Source organism: Haematobia irritans, chromosome 1 (genome assembly GCF_050003625.1).
Source record: "Haematobia irritans isolate KBUSLIRL chromosome 1, ASM5000362v1, whole genome shotgun sequence".
NCBI lineage: Eukaryota > Metazoa > Arthropoda > Insecta > Diptera > Muscidae > Haematobia > Haematobia irritans.
In genome coordinates this window covers 84530016-84551239 of record NC_134397.1, presented here as the reverse complement: position 1 = coordinate 84551239, position 21224 = coordinate 84530016, and the positions used below count along the sequence as shown (strand labels likewise).

General features: G+C 33.4%; 1 protein-coding gene across 25 annotated transcripts in view; it reads left to right on the top strand.

Annotated features, from left to right (window-relative positions):
* Window positions 1-21224, top strand: part of bt (projectin protein bent) — a 91219-nt gene that overhangs the window by 7533 nt on the left and 62462 nt on the right. For 17 of the 25 annotated variants that reach the window (XM_075291009.1, XM_075291003.1, XM_075291010.1 and 14 more), the window contains exons 5-12: window positions 1925-2066; window positions 7063-7198; window positions 9976-10176; window positions 10246-10547; window positions 18674-18897; window positions 18962-19364; window positions 19456-20105; window positions 20673-20858. In XM_075291009.1, the coding sequence (XP_075147124.1) occupies window positions 1925-2066; window positions 7063-7198; window positions 9976-10176; window positions 10246-10547; window positions 18674-18897; window positions 18962-19364; window positions 19456-20105; window positions 20673-20858 (2244 nt within the window). The remainder of the gene's footprint in view (window positions 1-1924; window positions 2067-7062; window positions 7199-9975; window positions 10177-10245; window positions 10548-18673; window positions 18898-18961; window positions 19365-19455; window positions 20106-20672; window positions 20859-21224) is intronic. The other 8 variants (XM_075291023.1, XM_075291014.1, XM_075291022.1 and 5 more) reach the window with 2 other exon arrangements.

Genomic DNA, 21224 nt, shown 5'->3' with positions numbered 1-21224 from the left:
TATAACAGGTTGGCTTATAAGTCCCCGGTCTAACAAAGAAAAACACATTTTTTTTGTCAAAATTCGTTTTTATTATTCAGCATAGTTCCCTTCAAGAGCCATACAACGATTATAACGACCTTCCAATTTTTTGATACCATTTTGGTAGTACTCCTTCGGTTTTGCCTCAAAATAGGCCTCAGTTTCGGCGATCACCTCTTCATTGCAGCCAAATTTTTTCCCTGCGAGCATCCTTTTGAGGTCTGAGAACAAGAAAAAGTCACTGGGGGCCACATCTGGAGAATACGGTGGGTGGGGAAGTAATTCGAAGCCCAATTCATGAATTTTTGCCATCGTTCTCAATGACTTGTGGCACGGTGCGTTGTCTTGGTGGAACAACACTTTTTTCTTCTTCTTATGGGGTCGTTTTGCCACGATTTCGACCTTCAAACGCTCCAATAACGCCATATAATAGTCACTGTTGATGGTTTTTTCCTTCTCAAGATAATCGATAAAAATTATTCCATGCGCATCCCAAAAAACAGAGGCCATTACTTTGCCAGCGGACTTTTGAGTCTTTCCACGCTTCGGAGACGGTTCACCAGTCGCTGTCCACTCAGCCGACTGTCGATTAGACTCAGGAGTGTAGTGATGGAGCCATGTTTCATCCATTGTCACATATCGACGGAAAAAGTCGGGTGTATTACGAGTTAACAGCTGCAAACACCGCTCAGAATCATTATCACGTTGTTGTTTTTGGTCAAATGTGAGCTCGCGCGGCACCCATTTTGCACAGAGCTTCCGCATATCCAAATATTGATGAATGATATGATCAACACGTTCCTTTGATATCTTTAAGGCCTCTGCTATCTCCATCAACTTCATCTTACGGTCATTAAAAATCATTTTGTGGATTTTTTTGATGTTCGTCGGTAACCACCTCTTTCGGGCGTCCACTGCATTCACCGTCCTCCGTGCTCATTTCACCACGCTTGAATTTTGCATACCAATCAATTATTGTTGATTTCCCTGGGGCAGAGTCCGGAAACTCATTATCAAGCCAAGTTTTTGCTTCCACCGTATTTTTCCCTTCAGAAAACAGTATTTTATCAAAACACAAAATTCCTTTTTTTCAATTTTTTCACAATAACAAAAGTTGCTTCACAAAAGATGCTCTATCTCACAAACTAATTGACTTACAGACGTCAAATTTTCACACGAATCATTTGAAGGTAGCGACGCCATCTATGTTTCAGATCGGGGACTTATCAGCCAACCTTTTATACTACTATATAAAATGTTTACTACTAAACATAGAAAAGCGTGTTTTCTAATACGTGGAGCCAGAAAAAAAACAGTACTGGATAAAAAAGAACAGTACTTGGAATTTGTGTTCCTGAATTCGAAAAATTAATATTTATGCCTCTTGTTTCACCTTATATTTTCTGAGGATCGAATTTTTAGACAAGCGAAGTTTTCTTTTGGCTTTGCTTTAAAGACAAGTAAAGCAGATTAGAGACAATCGTTGCAACGCATGTCCTCAATTTGGGTTATTTGCTTTTAACAAAAATATTTTATAACAAATTTAATTTCGAAGCAAAGTATTTTTCCTGTAGAGTTACAAGCTCTTTGCGTGATGGGAGAGTTTTGTAAACCAAACTGCATGACATGGCGTAAAATGATTATAAGCTTGCTAAAATTTAGCAATAAAGTCAAACAGCACTTACCCGTGCGCGAAATTTATTGATACATCGATGAAGAAGCAGATTATATAAAATTGGAAAACATCAAATCATAGGATTGTACAAAATTCTTAAGCAGTCATGAAAAAAAAAACACCACAAAACATTTTATTTCGTTTCTATGTTTGCACTTAAAAATAATATATTAAAACTTGAATCCAAAACACTGTGTAAATTTACTTATTTTCTTTCTTTCCTTATAGCTTATTGTCAAGAAAGATGGCCAATCTTATTTTGCTACACTTGAGCTAAAAAATGTTACAGTTGAAGATGCCGGCAAATATAAAGTAAATGGCAAAAACGAACTTGGTGAAAGTAACGCTACAATCAGTTTAAATTTTGACAGTGAGTATCTTCCATTGTTAATATAACCATTTAGGTATTTTCATCGTGTGCATTCTTGCTGAAGCACATAAACAAATTATTTTTATTGTTTACTTACTACAAATCCATAGAATTAAAGAATTAAATATTTTTAGTAGTGCCAATCCGAAAATTTGGCCTTGGCCAATAAATATTATTCGGTTGAAGGCAACTAAATTACAAATAGCCGCAGACAAATATTTCGAAACTCATTTTTGTTTGCCAAAAAATATTCCATTATTGCATATACCAATTTGGAAGCCTATATGTTCTTGAATGAATGACTTATTTCATATATCCAGTAAAGAGAGATGAACCTCACACTATAAAATCTACAGACTGGTTTTCAGTATAAACTTACTCGACTCCACAAAATTTACATACATACATTTTGGTACTTTCTTAAAAATCTAAAAGCACTATAAGCAACAAAAAAGTGAAACCTGAAATCCATTAAGAATAAAACGCTGAAAATAAAAATTGTTGTTACATGTATTTAGTAAACGACTTTGAAGTTGGTCAAAGTCGACTAATCGACTTTTCACGACGTCTAAATATTTTACCTTAAAGAAACAACAACAACATCGTTGATTTAAATTTCCGTTTTAACGGAGAGAGACTAAATTTGTTTCAGTGAAGAGATGCTAAATTCATTTCAGCGTAACAAAAGAACAGTCTTTCATGCGGAAATGTGATCTTAGTACTGGCTTCAAATGATGGTACGAAATTCCGTCTGCCCAGCCAAGGAGCTTATCTCAAAAATTAAATAAATTTTGTATAGAAATAATAAGGAATGGCTTACACGTTTATAATGGCCCGTTCATGAAAGTGAATCAACACACATTCCAAAAAAAATTAATTGATTGCAAAAATGTTGATCTTGCCTTAAGGATTTTGGTATTGATTCCAAGCCAAAGTTGCGGCTTCTTTAAAATAAAGACATTTTTATGTGTTTTGGATATTCCTCCTTTAGCTAATACGGCCTATCGCATAGATGTAAATAGAAACAATTTTCGTTACACATTTCCCGATGTTTCGCCGATGTATGTCGACATTTTCAAGGGTATTTTCTATTATATTGAAAATATGTTAGTATTGTCACAATATAAAATTAATTCTGAAACTTACAAAAATTATATGTTTAATATTACATTAAAGTTTTTACAACACACAACATATCAATTTGTCACTTTTTATCCCAATGCAACCCTGTAACTGGCACTTATGTTGTCAGTATCTTCCTTTCTGTTCATTTGTTTGTCTATTTTCTCTTGAATACGTAAGCTCTCTATGATCATTCTCTTTCTTTCTCTTCTTTCATTGTCCAATAGTTTGACGTTGTTAAAATCGTCAAAGGTGTCAAACAAACATAACAGCAACTAGTGTTCACGATCTGAAAATATAATTGTTACGAATTTTTAATCAAGCTTGTACGATTTAACTATTAATAACAATTATGAAATGTGAGAACCCAGGTTCGAATTCCTTGAGAAACAAAATTATACGCAATTCTTTTGTTTAAATCTTGAACAGAGTTAGAGTTATGAATACTAATTTGAACTTTCTCATTTTTACAATTAATTTACAAATTACATTACAAACTAATCTGATTTCGAACCTGGATTTTCTGTTCCATACGCGTTAAGGACATTGCAAGACCTTTCATAGCCAAAGAAAACGAACGACATTTATGCAATCGTGAACGTCCGTGGACGGAATCATGACCGTTTTAATATTTCGTCAAGGCTTCCAATTCATTTCGTTACCGTACAATCACGATTTTGAAACGTCCTCTTGCAGTAGTGTGTAAATATAACAATAGCGATAGGCGAAAACATGTGTACGTGCTTTTATTGTGGGAAGTCCAAAATGTTCGACGGAATAACGCTATTATATTTTAATTCCTTGGTGGAAAATGGGATAGTGTTGCCATTGTCTACCAATTTCTTAAGGCATTTTGTTCCCGTTATCTTATAACTCAAGAAATAATAAGTTATTACATGCTCTTATTTTATTCCAATATTGAATGTTCAAAAGTCATGCTATATTGACATCAAAACAACGCTCGAAACCAACAAAGGGAAATTATTGCCGTCAAGCTTATTGTATTTGTTTGTCGCAGAAAAAAGTTTCGCCTTTCGCTATGGTTACGTTTACACACTTATTCGTACAAAAACGCAATGCCCAACTTTTCGAGACATATTCCATTATATATGTTCGACCATATAATGGATATTGCAGCTTGTTAATGCGATCGATTACACATTTATCGATTTTTTACTTTGGTCGAAAATTCTTACCATTTGACCACACTTTAAGAATGTGTTTAAGTCGAATGTGTGGTTCGTAAAGAACAAATCTGTTCAAAATTAAATTTTGTATTTTCGCGATTTTGGGTGCATGTATTCATACAAATATGATCTTTTAAATTTTTAAGTTATTTGTCTGGTGTATATTATTTTGTTCGTTTATTCTTAATTTTCGGACCTATCAAGCACCGTTTGACGTCGATGACTAATGCCTATGTAGAAATCTATGATATATAGTTACTAAACAAGCAGAAACATTTTGAATTTTCAGCAGCATGTAAACGACTTCACTTGTGAAATTTCGAGTTTTATTTGATATAAGCGAATTGAGTCAAATTTTTGATTCTTACTAATTGAGAAATAAAAAAGAAACGTTTACCATTAGCATGGCCAAAAGACAAAACAAAGTTGCGGTGATCAAGAAGTACAACATTAACAAGAGTGGCTTCTTTATATGAAAAAGTTTTGCGTGATATACATTGCAAACGAAATGAAATTGCTATACTATTATCTCTCTATTGTGTTAAACAATGGGCTCTTAGTGCTGTAGAAATTTGAATATATGAAAAATGACAATTCGGACAAGACTTGGACTCATGAGTAACACTCGATAAAAAATCTGGACAATGGTGGTATCATAGACCAATTAAATATAAGACATCTCAAGTGAATTCACAGCCCGGTAGTTTTTCTGCACACCGTAGAGGGCTTTTTTGGTCTGCAATTGAGTGATTTTTTAAATTGGCTTTATTTTTGTTTTCTTTCCTTTGTTCTCTTCACGAAACACGAAATATTGGAAAAACATATAAAATTCTATACATCCACACCTTTTTTGTAATGCAAATTGACTTGTTTGTACGGCAATTCTCGTTTTTCAAAAAGAAATTGAGTCACTTGACTGCGCAATTGAGTGGAATGACTGCGCTCTGCAAATAAACAAAACCATGGTGAATTATCAAGGCATGTCTCTATTTTAATTGGTCTATGATGGTATTATAGACCAAGAAAATGTATAGATGCCTTTTGACAATTCGCAATGATTTTGTTATTTGAAGTGCGCAGTAATCTCACTCAATTGCGCAGTCAAGTCACTCTATTTATTTTTGGAAACCGAGAATTACCGTACAAATCTGTCAATTTGCATTAAAAGAGAGGTGTAGATAATAGAATTTAATATGCTTTTGCATTATTTAGTTTTTCATCAAAAGAACAAAGGAAAGAAAACAAATTAAACCCAAATTAAAAAACAACTCATTTGCAGACGAAAAAGAGCCATCTACGGTATGCAGACAAACCACAGCGCTGTGAATTGTCATGAGACGCCTATACATTTCTTAGTCTATGGTATCATCATTTGTTCTTTTGATGAAACACTAAATATTGCAAAAGCATATACAATTCTATACATCTACATCTCTTTTTTAAGGCAAATTGACTGATTTGTACGGTAATTCTCGTTTTCCAAAAAGAAATTGAGTCACAAATTGAGACTGCGCAATTGAGTGCGGTGAGTGCGCACTGCAAAATCATTGTGAATTGACATGAGCCGTATATACATTTTCTTGGTCTATGATGTCACCACACCTCTTTTTTAATGCAAATTGACTGATTTGTACGGTAATTCTCGTGCGATGACTGCGCACTGCAAGTAATCAATATCATTGTGAATTGACATGAGCCGTCTATACATTTTCTTGATCTATGATGATATTGCTACATTAATCGACACAACCATTTCAGTGGTGGAATAATATGGATAATCTGTAGGGATACAAATTTATACAATTCAGTATTAAATTGCAATAGCAAATTAATCTGTAAAGTCATCAAAGTATCGGCGATGATATTTACCTATTATCTAATTTTCACAAACTAAAGCGAAATGCTGGAATCCACAAAGGAATAGAGAATTCATGCATTGAAAGGAATGATAAGAAACATGCATTTTTAAACATTTTTAAATCTACTCAATTGTCGGTACAAGGAAAATACATTAAGTTGCTTTTTTCAAAAAGCGAATTGAAATATAATTATTAATTTGTACACATTCTAAACACATTATGGTTTAATGGTTATATTTATTGACAGTTTATTTACATAGTAAAATTAGGTTTAATGTATAATTTTAGGTTTTTGGCATAGAACCAACTCAATAGTATTTTATGTAGGACACCATACAATCGCATTCTGCATTGAGGCTAAAGGATTTCTTGATACATTCAATAAATTGCGAATATATACCACACACATATTCTTACATGTGCTACCGGAATTTCGAACGCATGTACATACATCGAATGCTTTTAAATCAAGATTTTCTTAAAACTTTCAAAGGGACATGTTCCCCAATTTATATGTCGTATAGTTTCGAATCGGCCTTTGTATTGGACCCAAACAGGAAGTGAAACTTCAATTTCTTTATCTCCGAGAGATCAGAAATTAATTGAAGCTTACTTTATATTCCTACATTGGAATTTTTCGCATACTAAGTATCTGAAAATATTTTGCCAACAAAAATATGAGGATGAGCAGAACATTCTACGGTTTGTTCTTTTCTCTTAAATTATTCTAGTCTGCGGTATATGTATATAAAAATATTAAATTCTTAGTTTTATGCGTTCCAATATATAACTACATATACACAAACTACCTATTTACCTACATCCTAGGCGACGAAGCACCAATACCAGATGACGGAATTAAACCGACTTTCACAGAACGGCCAATAATACGACAAAGCGAAGATGGTGGCAATGTAGTTTTTGAATGCAGATGTGTTGGTGATCCAAAGCCCACAATAACATGGTATGCAATTGATATACTCTCGAATATGTACAATCTGTTTACGAAAAGTTCAATTCACAAGGCGACATTTGCTAGGTCATTGATTAATAGCACTTTAATACAACAGAGTCCTTAGAATCGATTGTATATAGAACAATACAGATATATATTTGTTTTTGAAAAGTTTTAGGGAAATAAACATCCAATTTGTAACAGAGTAGGTTTTTTAAGGGCAAATAATTATCGTTAGAGATAATTGTATTAATTACAAGTTTGTTTACTTGTGAAAAACTAACATATGGGCAAAAAGATGATATTATTTATTATGGTTTTATTATTATGTAGTGAAAGAAAAATATTTATTAAAGGTAGTATAAATCATATTAGAAGATAGAGTGTCCGATGTTCACGCCTTTATCCGTTTATTGGAGAAACAGTACTCAAAGCAATGCAATTATTGTCTCCAAACTATTCAAGAAATTGTTTACAGACAAAAGAAATGATCCTGACAATGGAGCACTCTTTGAGTGTATACAAATAATTGGTTCTTTCCTCCAGAACGAATTGCTAAATAAGCGAGTATTTTTATTTATTTATTTTTTATAAAGTTGTCCAATAAAAATGTTCTTCTGTTGAAGTTTTAAGTTTTATCTCGAAATTACAATAATTGGACTATCAATCACTGTGAAAATCTGATAGTGAGTTCTCGTGAACTCTTTGGACTAATGCTAACTCACGTTGATCACTACATATATGTTGAAGTTGTGCTTTATATTCAGCAAAACATAAATACAAAATGGAAGTGCGGCGGCTGGTACTAAATTTTTGGCTCCGGCAGAGGCGGCTTGACGGCTAAGCCGATATAAATTAGTCTCTACGGCGGCGGGCAATTATCCATTATAAAATCAATTTAAAGTTACGCGAATTGCAATCAGATTAGTTGTACAACCAATCTTATAATCAAGTTTCCATTTCATCAAATTTTCTGAGCTAAATTTTTGCAAAATTATTCTAGCAACTCGATCCTGATTGACTGATGGATTCAAAATTGTAGGCAAAAACGCAACAGTTACTAATAAGTTTTCCTAATTTAAATCAACATTTTTGATTAATTGGCTGCTAAATTTAACTCGAGATGAGTCGACATATTCGACGGCGGCATCTGGCAAAACATGGTCGGCGGCGGCTAGACTTAACAGCGTGACTCGACGTCTTCATTCTCTGATTGCAATCAATTCAAATTAAATTGAGTTTAGTTGTACAATTTCTATAACTAGTCTTGGGAAAAATCGTTCACCGAAATATTGAGATTTATCGTTCCTTTTGTACATGAGAACTAAATCCTTAAAATCGTTCCTTTTTAAAAGTTTCCATTACTGTCATGAACTGCAGAAACTAGTTTGGGGAAAATACGTTCACTATAGGTGTTATTTCGCTCCATTCCATCAGAGGAACTATTTCCTCTATATCGTTCATTCATTGTGTGAAATTCATAATTTTTCACATTTGTTATCTCTCTAACCTTCCATCAGAGAATCTCTTACATTTGTTCTCTCTCTAAACTTCTATGAGAGAGTCTCTTATGTTTTTAAACAGCTGACCAATGTGAAAAGAGATGTTATATAAGATAATGAACTGTGGAACTTTAGAACGAAAGTGACGCTACTGGAACCGGTCGTTCCTGTTGATGAATGTTTCATTGGAATTATGAGTTCCTTAGCGAACGGCACAAGACTAATTATGAGTAAATGTTATGTATAAATCTGTTATACAGTTTGGGGATAAATTTCATTGGGTTATTAGAGGAAGTATATAAAAATGTGTAATTTTTATTAAACATATAAAAAATAAACAGGGGTTCAGGGCAATTAAGTGCGAAAGTTATTTAGTCATAACGGTAAATACTGTATGTAATAAATATAAATACTCTCTTACAAACACCACGTTCAAAATCTTTGATTTTACACATTTCAAATGTAATTTGGAATTTTTTTGTTGATACTTGAATTTACAAATATTGCTGTGTTATTTTCAAAAACCATAACACCAAAAAACTACATTAGGACGAATCAATAACGTGTTTATTGATCCAATTAGTTGTGTAATTCTTGGTGGATTTGTTTTAAAATATTAAGTGAATTATCATACAATAAAAGTTGTACAATTTTAGGTTTGGTGTGGCTATTGGATGGGTGTAGCTAGCCTTCAGGGAAAATTTAAAGGCCGCCCCATAAATTTTAGATTGTCCCAAGTAAAAATTGAAAGATCTAATTTGATATGAGTAGATCCGAAAAATAGTGAGATCTGATTTTATTTTATTACTAAGGAATTAAATTTAATCAGATCTAAATATTGATCTAGACCAAAGCCTTAGATGTAGTTATATCTATTCCTATATTTAGTTCGATCTTGTCGTATGTATATATAGTTATAAATAATTCTGTCTCATCATATCTGGCTACATCCGCTTACATCAAAAAATGTAAGATAAAGATAATTGGTGTAGATAGATATGTAAATTTATGAAGATTTTTGCTGTCTTTCAATAAGAAATTTTAGGTCGTTGTTTTTTTTTATTCGAAAACAGTTAGGTTCGACTCACATCTGAATTATTTGGAAAGGTAAGCATTTGTTTAGATTACTTTTGAATTGTAAACTGTAAACGTATAAAATATATAGAATGGACTCTGTAATCTTAGGGCTATAATCAATGAATTGGCCAGCCATTAAAGTGGATTGTGTTGTTTATATTGTTAAACGTATTAATGTTTAAATATATGCATATTGTACAAAAAAAGGTATCATGATAAGGAAAAGATAGTTGAAGGTGGGCGTTATAAAATGTCGTTGGTTTTGGATCAGCAATTGTATCACATGGCTTATATGGAAATCACGGATGTTGTCTCGAGCGATCAAGGTGAATATCGAGTTATAGCGAAAAATGTACATGGAGAAGGTGCTGCAACACTTAATTTAAATTTTGAAGGAAGTTCTAATAAGTAAGTGACCTTTCAGTAAATTTTTGATCAATATTTTGACAGCGAGTTTTACTAAATAACTATTGTTAGAATTCCCGATGGAAAATCACCAAGATTTCCAAAGAAACCAACTATACGACAAGAGGAAGAAATATTAATTATGGAATGCATGCTAGAGGCTTACCCATTACCAGAGATATCATGGTATCGAGGCGATCAAAAAATTGAAAACTCATCTCGTATTAAGATGGAATGCAAAAGTCAATCAAAAGATATCTACGTGCTAACAATGGCAATACAAAATCCTACAAAAGAGGATGGTGGCAATTATCGATGCAATGCGCTAAACGTGCTCGGAGAGAGTAACGCAAACATTGCGCTCAATTTTCAAGGTACATTCAAGTCTATATGTATTCAAAATAATGTATGCGTATGTTTACACCCCAGTCCATATATGTTACCAATTATTGCATCCGTTTAAATTTATTTATGTGGAAATTTTCAATATTCCTACAACCCGTCCTTTTGTTTTCTTTTAGTATAGAAATAAAACAGACAAAAAGACACATGAAATTCTTAAGGCCTTAGCCGACCTCCACTATATACTATTTGTTATTTAAATTCCCTTACCACAATTTGTTCCTTCGTAACTGTAACGTTGGGAGTATGTGTATGCTTACAGAATACTGAACCCAACTAATGTTCTTTTAGCACTTTCTAGTATAGAGGATTTAGCGAAAAAAGAAATATTTTCTAAAGAATTCTAAAATATAAAAAGTGAAGTAAAAGTATAGTTAATTTTAGAATATTTGAACTAAACGGTATGACAACCGTAGATATCACACAAAAAATATATTTTTTCGGCAACTTGTAAATAAAATGTCTATAGCGCCATATGAAGTTTATGATGGAAGCATTTGTGGTAAAATTTACAATATTTAAAAAATGTTGAATTATTTTCAGGATAATACGAATTTAATAAATCTTTATGCTTCATTTACACAAAAATTTTCTTTTCTGATTCAATCACGAAATTAATTGATCCAATTAATTTTTTAATATCTTCAATCACAGAAATGATAGTATCAATTAAAAAATTAATTGAAAGTCAATTAAACAATTAATTGAAAGTCAATTAAAAAATTAATAGTATAAATTAAAAAAATTAATTGATACTATTAATTTTTGTGATTGATTTTTGTTTCAATTAAAAAAATTTGTTAAATCAATTAAATTTTTAATTGGATATTTTTAAAAACTCAATAAAGACTTTAATTGAAAAAATTTCGTAAAATGTTTTTCTGTGTTTGTGTATATTCGCCCTTTTCTACCCAGCAAAAAAATTTGGAAGTTCTTCCAAAGGCACAAATTATTTAAATGTTGTCGAAAAAAACGCTAAAACTGATCTGAAAAAATTGTGAATTTTTGAAAATATTTGCGGTCACACGTTTCAGACAAGCGCTAGAACCCATTAACAATTATAAAAAATTATAAAAATTATTTTTTTTGACAAAATATCACAGAATTTTTCAATTTACATCCAAAATAGTGATGCAAATTCAATGCAACGGCTGTTGAAATGGAGGACTTCCATTCTATGACAAGCCCATGTTAAAGTCATCGCTTCTACGTCAATTTTGCACCACTTCCGGATCCAAAAAAGAACATTTTCATTACTTTTATGGCAACCGCTTTTTTGCTGGGAAGTTTATTTAATTAACGTACGCAAAAAAATATATTAAACTGAAAATATAATAATTGCATGAACTTTAATGCGCTAAATATTCACTTTTTTTGAGTGTAAGGTTAAATTATACAAAATATGGAAATTTTTGTAAATTGAAAATTGTTAATACTTTATATATAAAAATAATACACCACGTCTTAAATTATGATATGATTCTAACGAATACTATCTATGAAGAAAAAGTTTTTCAGATTCCAAATATTTTTCTTGAATTTTTCATTGAAATTACTATGTTTATAACCAAAACGGTTATAACGTATTTTGGTTATAGGAAAAAAATATTTGTGGTCCCTTTAACACATTCTCATTAGAAATAACAAGTTCATAAAGAACAAAAAATTACGTCTTTGAAAAATATTTACGATACTATACGTTTTTCAAACAACAATTGGTAGCTTTGTCAGATCAACAAAAAATAATATAAATTGCCTTGACATTTCACACATAGTAATGAATCCAGATAAGACGAAACAATCAGATAGTGTCTGCGAAACAGATTTTTTAGTTTTCTAGTCACAACATAAAACAAAACAAAATAATTTTACCTTTATGGAATGAATTACAATTTTAATGCAGCAGATATAATAGAGGAATATCGTCAGTTCTACAAAAACAAACTTTTTATTTCCTGAACGTCAAAATCAAAAATAACCTCCGGTTGTACCGGAAGTAACCATAAATTAGTACAATTGAATTGCAATTTATTATAAAAATTGCAGAATATTGTATAACCATTACCATTATGAGACGCTAATACGATATTGTTAGCGAACTGCACTGTATCGTAAAATACTACAAGGCCTACATAGCGTTGGAGAATAATTAAAAAAAATTATAGTCACCTGTTTGCTAACGGGGATTATGTAAGGTAAAATTGTCCACTGTTTTTATACCCTCCACCATAGGATGGGGATGTCATTCCGTTTGTAAGACATCGAAATATTGCTGTAAGACCCCATAAAGTATATATATTCTGGGTCGTGGTGAAATTCTGAGTCGATCTGAGCATGTCGGTCCGTCCGTCCGTCTGTTGAAATCACGCTAACTTCCGAACGAAACAAGTTATCGACTTGAAACTTGGCACAAGTAGTTGTTATTGATGTAGGTCGGATGGTATTGCAAATGGGCCATATCGGTCCACTTTTACGTATAGCCCCCATATAAACGGACCCCCAAATTTGGCTTGCGAGGCCTCTAAGAGAAGCAAATTTCATCCGATCCGGCTGAAATTTGGGACATGATGTTAGTATATGGTATCTAATAACCATGCGAAAATTGGCCCATATCGGTCCATAATTATATATAGCCCCCATATAAACCGATCCCCCGATTTGGCTTGCGGAGCCTCTAAGAGAAGCAAATTGCATCCGATCCGGCTGAAATTTGGTACATGGTGTTAGTATATGGTCTCTAACAACCATGAATAAATTGGTCCACATCGGTCCATAATTATATATAGCCCCCATATAAACCGATCACCAGATTTGACCTCCGGAGCCTCTTGGAAGGCCAAAATTCATCTGATTCAGTTGAAATTTGGTACGTGGTGTTAATATATGGCATCAAACTCCCATGCAAAAATTGGTCGATATCGGTCCATAATTATATATATGCCCCATATAAACCGATCACCAGATTTGACCTCCGGAGCCCCTTGGAAGAGCAAAATTCTTCCCATTCGGTTGAAATATGGTACGTGATGTTAGTATATGGCATCCAACAACCATGCAGGAATTGGTTCCTATCAGTCCATAATTATATATAGCTCCCATATAAACCGATCCCCAGATTTGACCTCCGGTGCCTTTTGAAGAAGCAAAATTCATCCGATCTGGTTGAAATTTGGTACGTGGTGGTAGTATATGATATTTAACAACCATGCCAAAAGAGGTCCCTATCAGTCCATAATCATATATAGCCCCCATATAGACCAATCACGAGATTTGGTTTTAGAGCCTCTTGGAGGAGCAAATTTCATACGAATGAGTTGAAATTTGGTACATTGTGCTAGTATATGGCCGTTAACAACCATGCCTAACTAGGTCCATATGGGTCTAGAGTTATATAGCCCTCATATAAATCGATCGGCAGTCACACAAAAATTGGTCCATATCAAGTTCATACCGTGCAAAAAGTCCATATCGATTCGTAATTATTTGTAGACTTAACTATACATAACTTTTTGTCTAATATATACCACGTATGGACTAACTCACAATTTAGAAAACGATGTTAAGAAGGTTTAAGATACCACAACCCAAGTAATTCGATTGTGAATGACAGTCTTTCGTAGAAGTTTCTACGCAATCCATGGTGGAGGGTACATAAGATTCGGCCTGGCCGAACTTACGGCCGTATATACTTGTTCCTTTTTTTTTTTTTAATTTTGTTCTTCAATCGATTTGTTGTTTTGATTTTATTCTTAGTCTACTAGTCCGTTGAAATGTCGGTTCATAGAAATATCTCTCAGGATGATAAACCTTCCTTTAACAAAAAATTCGGAACCCGTTAGATTAAAGTTTTGATATAAATTGAAAACTTTTACTTAAATTATTTTAACCATTAAATTATTTTATATACTACTCTCTGCTACGAGAAAATCAATCAAGGGACACTAAAAATATTTTTTGAGGGACTAAAAGTATGGTAAAATTCCGGTATGGTAAACATTTTCAGCATCGATCTAAACTTTATTGGATAAAGTTAATGTGGAAATCCGATGTTAATGTGGAAATCCGAAACAGCAATATTCTCGCAAATTTCGACTACATATTTGTTGTTTGTTATGACTCCATAAAATGATAACTATAGGCTAGTAAATAAGTCTTCATTGTGCAAAAATGTACGTTTCTCGTATTCATTTTGTAAAACTCATGGCTTTTATGAAGTAAATTTCATAAAAAATATGTACGAAATATTGAATTTTAGTTTATATATAGCATTTTCACTTCAAATGAAACCTTTTTTTGAATCAAATTAATCATTTTTCAAATTAAATGAAACCTTTTGCATTTCCAATAAAGCCTTTTTCAAATCAAATGAATCTTTTGAAGTTTTAATAAAATTTTGGCTCAGATTTTATTCGATTTCATATTTAGATCATTGATGGTTGGAGTATAATTACGGTGTACACTAAGGAAACAATAGACATGGCTAAAAAATTTATACTGAAAACAGAAGACCAGCGAAAAAAACGTAGCCAAAAACGCAATAATAACGTTCTTTTTCGCTCAGAAGCGATGTATTTTACTTGGGCTTGTCATAAGGCGTAAGTCATCTTTATAAGCATCCGCAGCATTTATTTCGCATTAGTTCTCAAGTGTGATGATATTTTCAGATTTCATTTAAAAAAATAAGGAAAATCATAACAAAAAATATTAACGTGTTCTAATTGTATTTTTACATAAAGGAGTTTTAAATAATACTGGCAAATATTTGATCACTTTTTAAATACATTTTTGGAAATTTCCATTATTTTGTTTGTCCTTACTGTGTTTTATATCCGGTAAAATTCAGAAAATTTAAATTTATTGCGAAAACTTAGTAAACCAAAGAATTTTTATGTATCGCCCCAAATGAACTTGTGTAGGTCAATCTCTAGAAAAGCATTTTTGGATGTACATTATAGGCAATGGCGTAGGAAGACTTCCAAATTTGTAGCTGATATATAAAAAAAGAAAGTTAGGATTTGGATATACGTTCCGTCATCAAAACCATCGAGCCCTTAGTTTACAACTGACTTCAAAGGAATTTGTTTTGTTTTTTTAAATTCGTATGAAAAATTACAATAGTTACTATAAATCATTGTGGATTTTCAATTAATTTAATTAATATTCAATTAAAACACGAGTTTATGTTTAAGAGGGCGAGCAATCCTAAATGAAGAGTGTACAAATAAGAATGTAACATATAATTCTTCCATTTTTACTTTTAGCGATAAAGCAATTCCTTCGAGAATAATTTTGCGGGTTAATTATAAATTGCATCCTTTGATTTTAGAGATTAATTTGATTCGAAAAAGTTTCATTACAAGTGAAAAAGGTTTCATTTGATTTGAGAAAGGTTTCATTTGATTTGGTTTCATTTAATCTGAAAAAGGATTCATTTGATTTGAAAGAGGTTTCATTTGAAGTGAAATTAAATATATATAGTATTCATAAAACAACTCATCTATGTTCTTTGCCAATAGTATGTTCAACTCTGTGTTGTTTGGGACAAATCCTAGTACCATCTTTTGTTGGCAAAAAATATCACAATTCGCCAGGCCACATAACATATTTTTCACAAAAGAATTCCATGAACTAAAAACTACTCGCATGAAGAATGTTATAAAAATGATTGAACTGATTAAGATGAATCGTAAAACCTACTTATCTCAGAAATAAAGGAAATCGTCTACATGCATTGAGTGTTTGTAAGATACTATTTCATAGATAAATTCATGATATATTGAACTATCTCACCATATAAAGAAATGTGTTAAAGATTATATTAAAATATTAATTTACGACGTATCTTTAGAGTTTTCCTATGACATATCTTTAGAGTTTTGCTATGAAATGAGTGTCATCCTCATATGTGAAATGATATTCCTGTTTCACGAATAGAAATATCAATGAAAATTTGAGCAGTTTTATTGTGATTTCGATTGGTCAAAAATGTATTGCATATTTTACCCATTTTTTTATTGGAAAATCCAGTGCAGCCTACTCAAAATGTTCAAGTTTGATTGACGTGGTGCAGCCCATAGCAATACCATAAATGTAACACATTTTGCACTTTAAAGGGTGATACGGTCAAAATTTGGTCAATATAAACTTGACGTATTTCTTTCAATTTTGCATTTAAAAAACCTGAACACCCCTCATTTTGAAAGTGTGTGTGTGTGTAGAATGTTGCTCCTATTTTGATTTTAGAATTCACTCTTCAGTTGTCAAAATGCCGTCCAAGCAAGAAGAGCAGCGTATCAAAATTTTGCTCGCGCATCGCGAAAATCCGAGCTACTCGCACGCAAAGCTGGCAAAATCGCTAAAAGTTGCCAAATCAACCGTTACAAATGTAATTAAAGTGTTTGGGGAACGTTTGTCGACAGCCAGGAAGTCTGGATCGGGGGAAATCGAAAACCGGAAGCCGCTGAGACGACCAAGAGAGTTGCCGGTAGTTTCAAGCGAAACCCTAACCTCTCTCTCCGAGATGCCGCAAATAAGCTGGTGTATCATCTACAACTGTGCATCGATCCAAAAAAACGAGCCGGACTATCGACTTACAAGAAGGTAGTGACTCCAAATCGCGATGATAAACAAAATACGACGGCCAAAGCGCGATCCCGGAGGCTGTACACGATGATGCTGACGAAGTTTGACTGCGTGGTAATGGACGACGAAACCTACACCCACGCCACAGTTTTATACGGCAAAAGGAAGGAGAAAGGTAGCAGATATTTTCAAGCACATGAAACTGTCAAAGTTCGCAAAGGAATATCTGGTTTGGCAAGCCATCTGTACATGTGGCTTGAAAGCAGTTTCATAGCTTCCGGGACTGTCAACCAAGAAATTTGCGTGAATGAGTGTTTGAATAAACGTCTGCTGCCTTTCCTGAAGAAACACGGTTGTTCCGTACTGTTTTGGCCGGATTTGGCATCTTGCCATTACGGTAAAAAGGCCATGGAGTGGTACGCCGCCAACAACGTGCAGGTGGTTCCCAAGGACAAGAACCCTCCCAACATGCCAGAGCTCCGCCCAATTGAGAAATACTGGGCTATTGTCAAGCGGAACCTAAAGAAGACCAAAAAACTGCTAAGGACCAGCAGCAGTTCAAGGCAAACTGGCTTTCTGCGGCGAAGAAGGTGGACAAGGTGGCTGTACAAAATCTGATGGCAGGTGTCAAGCGTGAGGCCCGGCAATTCGGATTTGGAAAAGCGAAAGCCTAATTGAATATTTTTCCTGAATTTTATACTAATTGAACTTGAAAAAGAAATTTAATTTGATTTTTTAAATAAACGATTTAACCGATTTACACGCGTTTTCCCTTGACCAAATTTTGACCGTATCACCCTTTAGTTCGTCTACGGTGCATATTGGCGGTGCATTATGGACACTTTAATTCTTCGACCTAAATTAAAGCTTCGTTGAAAATATAAATGGAAATATCTGATGCGTGGATTGTGGTTACTTTTGAATTTCTGTACAACAGTTAATAAATTTTGCAAGAACAATGACTTCAATTATTTGGTGCCGCAAGAACAAAGATCAGAAAGAATAGTGAAATTAAAGTGCAAAAAATCAAATGCGGTCACAGCCAACAGCATAATATACGATCTATCGTAAAACCATATCCAGTTTTACCGTTGGAAATTCGTCGCATAGTGGTAAACACAAAACCAACAAATTAACAGTACATTATCAATTTGGTTCTTCCAACAAACATAAGACTAAGTTGTCCATTATAAGTTGTCTTTGATCGCGGGAAAATCTGTGTGTATTCGTGTTCGAATTATTCCCTTCCCTGTTGGTATGAGTTATGAAAATATTTGTGTTTTTTTGTTTAATTTGTACCTGTGAAACACAAACTTAGTACCGGTTTTATGTAAAAAGTGTCATTAGGTGTGCATAAAATTGTGGAGTTGTACAAAATTGAATTGTTATCACCTTTGCGTTAAGAATGTTAAGAAAATTAATACAAATTCTATGTATATAGTACACTTCGACAAAATTTATCCAAATCAAGAGGCCAGTTTTATTGTTTAAATCTTTTGTTTTTAATTTCATTTAGGTGCAAACGATGCAAATGGATTTGCTCCATCATTTATCGAAAAACCCCGAATCATACCAAACGACTCTGGCACATTAATTACGATGAAGTGCCGGTGCAAGGCCAAGCCCGAACCCACTGTTACATGGTACAGAGGGAAGGAAGTGGTCAACAAATCGAAAAAAATCGAGATAAAAACTTCAGCCATTGGCGAAGATTCGTACGAACTCACATTAGAAATTAAGGCAAGATATAGTACATTTTATAAATGATTAATAGCTTACAAAGGTTTGTATTCTTGTCATACAGGATCCAGGCGCATCGGATGGTGGAACATACCGATGTAATGTTCAGAATGAGTATGGTGAATCAAATGCCAATCTCAATCTGAATATAGAAGCCGAACCTGAACCTGAGGGAGAGGGACCAACATTTGTTGAGAAACCACGCATCGTGTCCGAGCATGGTGGAAAACTAATTATTATGGAGTGCAAGGTGAAAGCCGATCCAAAACCGGACATAGTATGGTATCGCAATAACGAAGTGATTAACGAAACAAACAAAATAAAAATGTCCGTAGAACAACGTGGTGATCAGTATTACATTAAATTGGAAATGATCGATCCACAGCTGGAGGATTCAGGTCTTTACAAATGTAACATAAAAAATACATTGGGTGAACTTAATGCTAATTTAACATTAAACATCGAAAGTAAGTACAAATTACTCACCTGCCAAAACGACAAAATAGAGAATTTCCTACGGAAGATTACTTACTCGTAATATTATAATTCTATTTGCAGTCATTCCCGTTATCAAAGACAAACCAAAGATTATCAAAATCATCAAGAAGCGAACGGTTGTAATTGAATGTACAGTTGCATCTAAGTTTGAACCAAAATGTACCTGGTACAAGGAATCGAACGTTGTCACACAAAGCAAACGCCATGTCTATCAAGTACAAAAGTCCAAGGAAGGCGAATTTGCCGTCAAATTGGAGATTAACGATGTGGAAGATTCAGACAAGGGTGCCTACAAACTTGTGGCAAGCAATGAGAAGGGTGAAGCCGTTTCTCAAATTGTCCACTTAGTAGACATACCGGAGGAAGAGCGTAAACCCCAAAAGCCTGAGATGATCCGCAAACTTTCTGACCAGAAAGTAGTCGAATCGAAGACATTCGAGTTAGTAATAAAACTCAAGGAGGCTGATCGCAAATGTAAAGTAGAGTGGTATAAAGGATCTACTATTATCAGAGAAACAAAAGAGATTACAACCACATTCGATGGTACAACCGCCCGCTTAACTTTCAGTTCTGCCCGTATGGAACATAGCTCATCTTACAAAGTTGTAGTTAGCAACGAAGCTGGAAAAGATGAAAGCACGTGTAAGGTGGTGGTAGAAAAGAAATCCGAGAAAAAGCAAGAGGAAGAAGCCGCCGATGTCAAGAAGAAGGTATGTATTGATGATCGACCTGAAATGTAGTTTTTACTTATTTGAAAAGTATCAAAATAAAGTTAGTTCTAATGTTTGCCAAAAAGGGCAATCAATCACAAAAGGGCATTAAGAGTAAAGAGTTTGTGTATATTATGTCATTGCATGATAAAATCAATAGTTTTGTAACCTTTATGGTCGTTTAGAATTTAAATCTGTTTACGTGTACTGTGTGATACATTAATGTCGCAAACTGTTATCTGTCAATGAATGTACTCAAAAGCAATGATATTTTTTATTTTCGAATTAATTTACAATTTATCGATTTTCTATCATCATACCCATATTATAGTTAAAGGTTAAAGTGGCAACCCGATTTATTTTCAGGCTCACTTAGACTATTCAGTCTATTGTGATAATATTATACTCAAGAGAACTTGATGTTAGACATAGGGACGATAAGTTTCATACACTCACACACATACTTATCTAAACATTCCACAACATAAACATTACTTACTTGTTTCACACTTTCTTTCTCGCACATAAACAACATACACCACACACCGTATTTTACCACACAATAAGACGGAAGAAGAAACTACACAAGAAGAAGAAGGAAAGGCTAAGGATGAAATTACAAACGGGTTTGAAAAAGAGAAACCAGATAGCAAAAACAAGGAAGAAAACATTGAAAACGATAGTAAGGAAGTAGAAAACGAAAAAGTGTCCGACAAGAAAGATGCCGAAAGAAAAAAACACATTCCAGAGAAGGTAAGTTTAGTGGAGAGATTATAGGACGAAATATGAAAATATTGCCATAGGTCGATTAATAAAACCACAGTGAAAACTTATTGGGTAGTTCTTGTCAGTACTCAGTATATTTAGGGAATATTTTTCTGTTCTTCTTACATATAATAATAGCATATGACTATCTAGCAAAAAATGCTCTAAAATAATAATGCAGTAGGAAATACATGTAGAGTACTGCTTTCCATTCTGCTTTTTCGATCGATTCTTTGTTTATAAAGAACTACTTCTTGCTTAAATAAAAGATAGATAGATGATTCCCATCTGTCCGGGAAAAAAATGTGTCTGTTCCAAAGATTAATTTTCTGACATTTCGTTTTGATTTTTTCG